The 9,654-nt window shown below is 38.0% G+C and overlaps 1 protein-coding gene across 1 annotated transcript in view; it reads right to left on the bottom strand.

The window, feature by feature from the left end:
• Positions 1 to 777: 777 nt before the first annotated feature.
• Positions 778 to 9,654, bottom strand: part of LOC102374807 (versican core protein) — a 130,115-nt gene continuing 121,238 nt past the window's right edge. Inside the window, exons 12-14 of the mRNA XM_014518804.1 lie at positions 5,038 to 5,182; positions 3,477 to 3,659; positions 778 to 2,877 (exon numbers count right to left, since the gene is read on the bottom strand). Of these exons, the coding sequence (XP_014374290.1) occupies positions 2,747 to 2,877; positions 3,477 to 3,659; positions 5,038 to 5,182 (459 nt within the window). The 3' untranslated portion in view covers positions 778 to 2,746. The remainder of the gene's footprint in view (positions 2,878 to 3,476; positions 3,660 to 5,037; positions 5,183 to 9,654) is intronic.

Here is a 9,654-nt window from a genome sequence, read left to right as displayed (position 1 = left end):
CACTGACTTCAGTGAAGCTCTGACTTCTCTCGATAGACATGAACAAGCATGTAGAACTAGACCTAATTTCCTGGTGGTTTTGTGACGTGAACAGATGCGCTGTATAGGTTGACTAACCTCACATTTGGGTCTAAATCAGAATTAAATTAGATCTCCAGAGTTGGAGAAAGTTTAGTTAACATTCTAAACAAATAAATATGGTTTGGGTTGGGTTTCTTAATATGTGGTGTCAGTCCTATCTTACTGTGAGCAATATGACTGAAAGGAATCACCCTAAGCTGTCTACCTGGTTTATTCAAACTACTGTTGCTATGGCTTCTGAATACTTTCCAACTTTAATTTAAATCGAAAAAGTAGGGAAGCTAAAAAAAGCAAATCTTCAGGGGCTTTCTATACATATGATAAGAAAGTTGGCAAAGTTTAATAACCTATTTTCTATTCTGTATCTTTTTAAATATAGAAGCAATATATAATATATATTATGAACCAAGTCCTGATGTGTATATGTAATAAACCGCTTCAAAGTATATAATGTAGATTTTAAAACACAGTCCAAAAATCCTTTACAGCACTCATCTAAAATCAAATCAAATTTCTGTTAAAGTTCAATCAAATGACTTCCTTGACTTTGCTAGAAATTGGATTAGGTGCATATCCCTCTCAAATAACTGTGGATTTAGACAACCGAGCATTTGTTCACCCTAGACAATCTAACACTACTCATATAAAAAAAAATTGCATAGATTTAAACTGGAAGACATGCAATAACAAGACAAGTCACAGTATAGCAAAACCTTGTTTCTTTGGTGAAACAGAAGCAGATATAAAAGTTACAAAGATTTAGACTTTCATTCACAAAAACAGACATTCACATTATACACTATACAAGATAATATAAATAGAGAAAAGTATTATGTGCATTGTAGAGGAGGAAAAAATGTACAGGTCAACACAGTGGTGTACTGCCATGAAGAACGCACAAACGTCAAGTTACACTGGATGTAGCAGTCAATGGAATTTCTTAAAGATGCTGTTTGCAACTGAACTACTGTATTTGCTAAGAAGCTATGGCACATTTACTTTATGAACAATCAATCTAGCACAAACTCCTACATGTTAATTGTATTTTAATTTTTCCCTTTTACTTGCTACTCTTCATCATCTTTGCCTACCACCAGTATAATAAATGAGTCCCCTACATAATTTTATTTATATTATTTTAATTACCTCAAAAGTGTATGATAGGGTATTTATCACCTTTTTTATTTTTACAGTGTCCAAAAGTATGCGGGGGCTTTGCAGAAAATACCAAAGAAATATGGTTCCTGCTGTGGAGGGCTTATTTTAAAAACTATCATCTTATTTTAAAAACTACCATCTACATTTACTATACATGTTCAGGCCAATGACAGAGCGGAATGGGATTTTAAAAAACGGAAAATCCCTACATATACACTGCATCTACAACAATCTATCATCTTTTTGTGCACACAATTCTTTTTAGAAAGCCATGATTCTGATGCTTCTATAAGTCACAGTTTTCATCCCTTTCATTACAAACAAATTATCCTGTTTTTAAAAAAAAATTGTTCACCCAGGAAATAGTAGTTGAATTGAACTGTGGTTCCAAGTGCATCAGTGGAGGTCAGGGGCTAACGATAAACTACTGAACTCTTCCAATTTTCTTTGCATGGGTAAAATAACATCCAATAAATTAAATCAGTATGGCTTACTTCATTTATTTATGTACGCTTCACAGCTGCAGCATTCATACACAAACATTCATTATTTTATAAAAAAGATTAAAAAATGGTTATATATACAAAATTATTTACTTTTTGGATTTTTGTTTGTTTTTTTACAAAAAAAAATCCCCCAAATCCTAGGTCTAGCTCCATTTTAAAATGCAGAGACCTGTAACATAGACCTGTGGTTAGTGTTGTGAAAATTGTTTTTAAAAAATGGCCCTGGTTGAGAGAGTTAATGTATTAGCACTTTGATTTTTACAGGCCCTCCTTGTCATATATAAGTCCTCCATGCAGTCCTTTCTCATGAATGATGAATCCAGTATGGAGAGCAGGAAAAGTTCCACATTGCAGTCCCTAGATCAGGCTTGATCCCACTTTATGTGCTACTTCTAAGTTCTGCATCTCTTGGACATAAACTTTATCTCTGAAAGGGGATGGCAGTGTCCAAAATGACATGTAATTTGTGTTTACCTGCTAAAAATATCTTTTAAGTCAATGCAATTATTGAAACCATTTCCAGCCAAGATGAATGTCATTCAACAACCTAATCATGATTAAAGACCTCTGAGGCCATATAACCATAAATATGCCTGAACTTAATGTGACTTCATTTTATATACAGGATTTTAAAAACAACACACAATTAAACATCATTAAATCATCTTATTTACATTTTCATTGGTGCTATAATTGAGCTGTTTAACTATTGCAGTTGGCTGGTTTACATTATCCCATGGTCTCCCGCTGGTGGCATATAGAAAGCTAACCATCCTGACTGGCTGGAAATGGTTTCCCCCAATTTTTGTTCTTCTTTTTTTTTTTTTCCCTTTCTTTCTCACTTTTCTGACAAACATCAAATTTTTTTGCAAAAATGTGTTGTGAATACTGGAGTCCATAGTTTCAAAATGATTCAATAATACTCCTATAAGTGATAGAAAAGGCACAGTAAGTTAGGACTTTGGCTGAAATGGTGAATATCCCCATTCACCATTTAGCATTCAGCGCCTTGAGTCCTGCCACGTCCTGATCCAGCGGTGATAATGTTTTGATGAATTTAATGAAGTTCCCTTTCCTGACGAGGAATGTTTATAGTAATATTTCTTAGAATAAGTCCTTTGGTACGTGGACGCTGTAAAGGGAGAACAAAAAAGAAAAACTGTGAGAAAGAAACAAAACAAACCCCTCAATCTGAACTTCAAAATGGCTAATAAATAGTACCGTTATACTTTATGTTAGAGTACCATTCATTAATGTTTAATAAAGGGTAAGTAAATGGGTAACTGATATTATATGCATGTTACATACAGAAGCACATCAGCAGAAATGCAATCTATTGAACGCTTAGATTCTAAAACAGTACTGACAATTCAGCTTTACTGTAATTACTATAATTTACCATATTGATTTTTTAATGTTCCTGTTCCTTAAGTTAAGTGATTATGTGAGAATCTCAGCTTTCACTTTAAGAAAAATTGAAGTCAGTTTCCAGCATTGTTGGTTATAGAACTAAAACTTGAAAACACTTCAAGTATGAGAAAATAAACAATTTCATTCTTTTTTGAGGCCTGCTTCATAACTTTTGAATATGCAGGGCTGGAACACTAATGGAACAATCTTTCACAACTGATTTATAATTTATGAAAACCCGTGTTATTCATTTATTCACCCATACATTAGTAGGTCTATAGTTTCTGATATAGCATCAATTCTCTTTAGAAGACAACTTACGATTCACGCAGGTAATTTTAGGCAGATCCCATCTTCCATTCCCTTGACAACGAATGGTTGGAACGTGACGCTGGATGAAACCATCCTTGCAATGGTATCGAATCAGGGTGTTGATTTCATAACGAGGTTTCATCTTTCCAAAGGTCTTTGCATTTTCCACAACAGGAGGTTGCCCACAAGCAACTATGGGGAACAAAGCAAGTTCATAAGTTTATAGGGCTCATTCCAAAATGTAAGCCTGACTTCACTTACAGTCTTTTCCCAGGAAAGAGACCATAAAGCAAATTCAGATTGATAAATAAGGCACATAAAAAGGATGGAATAGGACTTCAGCTGAGCTGCAAAAAAGAAGAAAAACAAAGAAGATCTCCATGCTCCCAGCCACAAAACTCATTACATTACATGCATAAGTTCATTTGTGACATATCTGGACTTCAAATTAGGAGCCTCAGAATATTAAGAACCTCAAATTTGGCTTCTGGGCATGCATGGAAGCACTACAATCTAAGTTGCTAGATGGTAAAACTTTGCTATGACCCAGCACAGCAACTATGATCACTTTCAATCAAAAAGACAGCTTCAGCAGGCAGTGGTGGTGAGGATGCAATCTATCTTTTGTCTGGTAGGCTAGTGCTGGAGAATGCACATATAAATTGGCAGCTCTTACTTCTGGGGCCTCCTAAACCTAAGAGATTCAAACTTGTAAGTCCCCCTTCTATGGAGATTGCCCTAACCAACAAACTACTACACAACAGGGTAGGAACACCCCCTAGTAAAGCTAAGCCACCAGGCAGCCAAGAGTGTAAGCATCAGAAGTCTAGAATGAAATCAAGCAAGAGGCAAACTGAGTCTGTAGCCCAGTGGTCCTACTTTCTTTTCTCAGGGAAAAATGTTCTTTATGTAACAAGTGTCTCCTGTAAGTGCATAATAGACCTTTGAGCAGTCATCAAAACTCAGAACTCCTCCTTCCAAACTGAGTGTCCTAATGAAAAAGAGGATACTGAGCTCTGGATCCAGAATGGAGGTAAGTAACTGTGTAACACTTAGTCAAAGGTATCAGTTCTGGTGAGGGGTGTTCAGACAAATCCTGGTCACTAGCAGATTGTGAGAAAATATATTCAACTGGAAACTGAAAAACAAACCAAGTAACAGAAATTGATTTGTTCCAGTTTTAAGCTACACCCTTTTGTTGGTGGTGAGATCTAGTGAACAGGAGTTGGTAATATTTGTTGACACGTGAAAAAAAAAGTTGCCAGCCCACCCAACAGGTGTAGGCCAGCCGTGTTGAGATCTGAAGAACATCTGTGTTGAGAAGCTGTTTTGCAAATGGCCAGTATGCAAAAGGTCCTTTGGGTACTTTATTTCTCCTTTTAGCACAATAGATGGGACAGAGAGCATGGTTATGTTATCTTCAAACAGAATATGGACACAGATTACTATTGCCTTTGTGACAGAAATACATTTGAAGGTCCTTTATGCCAGACATCATCTAGAATTTGCTGTTCTAAGTTTGTAAAGTAGGAATTTAAGATATGAGATGTATTTCAGCTAACATATTTACCTGTTCCTTTCTTGCAGGTATACGTAAGGTGATAATTGCATGGTACATCATTCCACTGGCCGTTCTCATGCCAAATTATAACAACACAGTCTTCTCCAGAAGAAAAGAAACTATCTGGCTGGTTTGGCCGCCAGTTTTCATATTGCTGCAGAAAAATGGAGCAAAGTTATGATTCCCAGAGTTAGGATATGCTTACATTCATATTAAAGCAGGTCACATAATACTACCTCTGAAAGGGAGTGAATTCAATAGTTTAACTTAGGCACTGAAGCACAAATTAAATAAAACCAGATGTATAATATACTTCTGCTTCAGTTAATTGAATGTGTCAGTGGGGAAAAAAAAGATTATCAAGCCAAATGCTCAGCTGGGGAAAATTGGTATCAGATGACATCAATAGAGCTACTCAGACTACCTGAAATGTAGCCTAAGGTTCTCAAATATGCTTTCTCTACAACTAGACAAACAGATATTACAACAAACCAATAATGAAATGTCTACCACTGTAATACATGTCCAACTGCTATTGTCAGTCAGTCACAATGAACTGCACCAGATGAGTCAGATTTTGATGTTCTTATTTCAGTAAGACTATCTGTGTGCTCTCAAGTAAGTCATTGAGCAAAGTGCTACTCAGTCGGTGTGTCTATATGTGCATTTACTATACAGTAACTTACTGCACAGTAAGCAGTTTTTATGCTGGCATCTATATGTGCAGACATTACAGCACAGTAATGCTGTATGTGGACAGACTTGGGAATAAAGTTAGTCCCAAATCAGTCCACACACAGAGGTTACTGTGCAGTAAGACATCTATATGTACCTTATTGAGCAGTAACTACTCAAGTGTAAATTTGCTAACTTCATGATGCACCAAACAAGCATCATGCAGGTAGAAAATCTACGCCCGAGTCGGCATAAATTGCCATAGTTACTGAGCAGTATGGGCACATACTTGTAGACATGCACCCATACTGTGAAGCAATTCTCGGTTACTGTGCAGTAACTGTGCACATGTAGACATGTGCAGTGGGTGCATCTACATTAGACATTTACTGCAGAGCTGCCTAATTAGCTCTGCAGTAAAGTCTCCATGTCTACACATACAGCCCTACTAAGTCACAGTAAACTAATAAACTCTGCCATAGGTTAGTACTTGTAAACAATGTACTGCACAGTAACACACGTGTAGACACTGACAGGGCTGGCTGGGGCACAAGGGTGCTTTAGTGTGGGGCTAGCTGGCAGGCAGCTCCAGCACCGAAGCACCCTTGTGCCTCAGCCAGCCCCTCTGCAGCACGCTGAGCCAGGCTGAAGCAGCCCTGAGCTGACAAGCTGACCCCCTCAGACGCTTTGCTAGCTGAGGCCGCTCCAAGATGGCTCAATGTGCTGCAATCCTGGGTGCAGGTGTAAATGCAGAACCCAGGAGCAATAAACTACAGCACATATTACACTGAACTTTATTGCTTTGCATTAATTGCACATGTAGATGCACCCTGTGCAAACAGTGATATTGGAAACTAAATGAGAGTACATGCAGCACTTCTCAGCTCAACACTGCATTGTGCCCATAGAGATACATCTGGACCTGATCTGACAAAGAGCTTCACAGAGGCTCCACAGAGATGATCCTTAGTAGATTCTGATGAGGCTGTGGGTAGGGATATATCAACATTTCTGCAGGGGGGAATGTACTGTCCTTTCACATTTTGAACTGATGAGCCAAATTCTGCCATCAGCAAAGTTGGTAAAAGATTTTGCAATGGTGGATTTGCAATGAGTACAATCTGGCATAGTAGGCCACAAGTAGAAATTATTTTTAGCATCACCAAACAAGCTTGAAACAGCTGAGAAATTGTGTTTTAGTGCCTGGTTTCTACCCAGCTTTTCTTATGCAGTGGTCAGAGTGTGCTAAATTACAATTAGGCAGAACTACAGGATGTGGGGAATCTTACTGGTCTCCTTTCTCCTGCATCAGACCTGATTTTGCAAGTCATTTTTCATTAGACACACACTCATATAGAAAGAAAATACAGGACATTCCTGCTTTTAACCAAGGTAATTAAGAGAGACAGACAGAGGAAGTCATAGCCTCTATATGCCGTCTAGAACAAACCAAACAGAAAGACTAACTGTTACTTTTCATTTTTTCTTTTTTAATTTTAAGTCTGTAACTGAGCCAAAAAGACAAAGAGGCACATCAACAGTGCTTTCAACCATGGTAGGGATAGTGCTTCACAGGTGTTATAAACCCACAAATGTAAGTACTCGCTGTTTGGCATGCACCCAGTGTCATTCTGAGGCTGTCGTCTCTTGTGTGTTGACTATCAAACACTCAGTTTTCCTCTAATAACAGCCACATCTGTTTTTTGGCATTTGATGTGTGTGGAGTAGGAGCAGGTGGGAGTCAGTGCATACTGGCAGCAGTCCTGTGCCCAACATGCCCAGTGGGGATATCTATATAGCAGAAGGCAGTTCCATGCTGAGGCAAGCAATGCCTGCTCTGTGTTCACTACTTTCCAAATCAGAAGCAGTATTGTGCTGTTAGAAAGTACAATGGATGCATCTGTAACCTATGCTTGACTAACAAGGCTATGCTATTTCTGGTGCACGTGGGATGCATGCCATGCTTCTCAGTTCAGCACTGCCTTGTGCCATGCCCTTAGAGATAAATCTGAACCTGATCTTAAAAATATCTCCACAGAGATGATTCTTGGTAGATTCTGATGAGGCTACATGCATGAAATCAACTCATACATATTTTATTTCAGAACTGGGTCTTAAGATCATTCATATAGTATGAAATTATTAATACATAATGAAATTTATACTGAAGTAGAGAATTTAGTCTGCCCACATGACAAGTGAGGATGAAAAGTATAAATGCAGAAACTGGTCCATATTCAAAATCTGTTTAAGTCAGGTGCTTAAAGAGAAAGACACGGGAACCCTGAAGTAGGCAGGTCTGGATAATCTCACTCCCCCACATCTGGATTCACCATAGGCTCTAAATTAGTACAGCAACTAAAGATACATCTTCCTGCACTGGAGACATCTTTTTAGATTTTTCAGCATGGTATATTTTTAACAAATTTATATAATTTAAAAAGAAAAAAAGGAAAGATTTGGAAGAATTTAATAAAAGATAAAAATAACTCTCTTGAAGAACAGGAATTCATATAAATGCCAGACACTAACCAGGCAATCAGTCCCTTGTGTGGTCGAAATTACGCAGTACCCCAATGCTTATAGATGAACTCAGCACTTGTATCTTTCTGACCAGACCTTGTCCTATAAATGCCATAAACATTTAGCTTTTTTTCACTTTATGATGTAACCAGAACTGGGTGCCCTTTTGAACACATTTTAGAAATAAAGTTAATGAACCACACATGAATAGTATATATCTTATGGTGAAGCAAGCTATTAAAAAGCTAAGTTTCATGTTTACTACAGTATGTCATCAGTTTACTACAGTATGTCATCTTATCCAGAAGAGTTTTTAATTATCTAAGCAATTCAACTGTAATATTTTGAACTGAGTTGTACTGAATTTATGACTGGTACCAACTCATAAGTGGGACTAAGGTAACTTCTCCATCTGCATCTTAATGTTCAGCATCACTAACAAAAGACATACCCAGGATTAAGGGGCAGAATTCAGCATTTCACAACAGTAGGTATATGGGAAAGCAAATCCCTCCAGCACAGCAGCTGAGCATGACATGCAAATGTGCAAAAAACAGAGATCTGTAATATAAAGGACTTTCTGTATCGCCCTGTATGTAATAACAGCACAGCTCTACAATGCAGAGTAATGCAAAAGCAAAAAATGGGTGTGTATGTGGAGGATATGTCTAGGCATAGTATGAGTGACAGGATGTGTCTACATGTTGCTATACGGCACCATTAGTACTGCGCCATGTTTTACTACTTGGTTGGGGAAAGTACTAAAACACAGGACAGTAGCTGTCCATACTGTGGCATATGGGCAGCACACAGTGAGATTCACCAGCTATGTCACCATAGTGGCATACTATAGCCAGGCAGTGCACCACTACAGCAACATAGTCAGCAATCACATGTAGACCCACATGATCAATATGTCGCCAAAGTGTACCGTAGAGCAACATGTAGACACATCCACTGTGATCCTGTGGATTTTCTCAGTGCTCATTCAAAACAGGCATTTTGCCAATTGTTTCACTGGCTAGAGACAGAAATTACACATAAACTGATATAAGTGATTGGAAACTGGTTCAAATCTGTAACACAACATAAGTTTAGTGCACATAAACCACTTTCAAAATGGCCTGTATGGATGTAGTATCAGACTTAACTACCACTTCTTCACATGTCTCTATACCACATTTGACCATTTTGTTACACATGCTCGTGCTCATTTATTAAGGGGGCCATAGCAGAAGTGTTCACATTGTGACCCCTGCCAAGTTAATACTTTCTAATACCTATGAATTCTGCTAACGCTCCAGACCACAATTTGACAATCAAACAACTGAATTAGGTTAAACCGGTTTATGGAACTTCTGCCCCAAATCCTCTCCAGATTCAAGTCAACTCACAGTTCCTCAGCATCCCAGGGTGTTTTGCACTTTC

This window comes from Alligator sinensis, unplaced genomic scaffold, assembly GCF_000455745.1.
Source record: "Alligator sinensis unplaced genomic scaffold, ASM45574v1 scaffold122_2, whole genome shotgun sequence".
NCBI classification, from domain to species: domain Eukaryota; kingdom Metazoa; phylum Chordata; order Crocodylia; family Alligatoridae; genus Alligator; species Alligator sinensis.
Note: the sequence above shows the minus strand (reverse complement) of the source record. Positions and strands in the feature narration are given on the sequence as shown.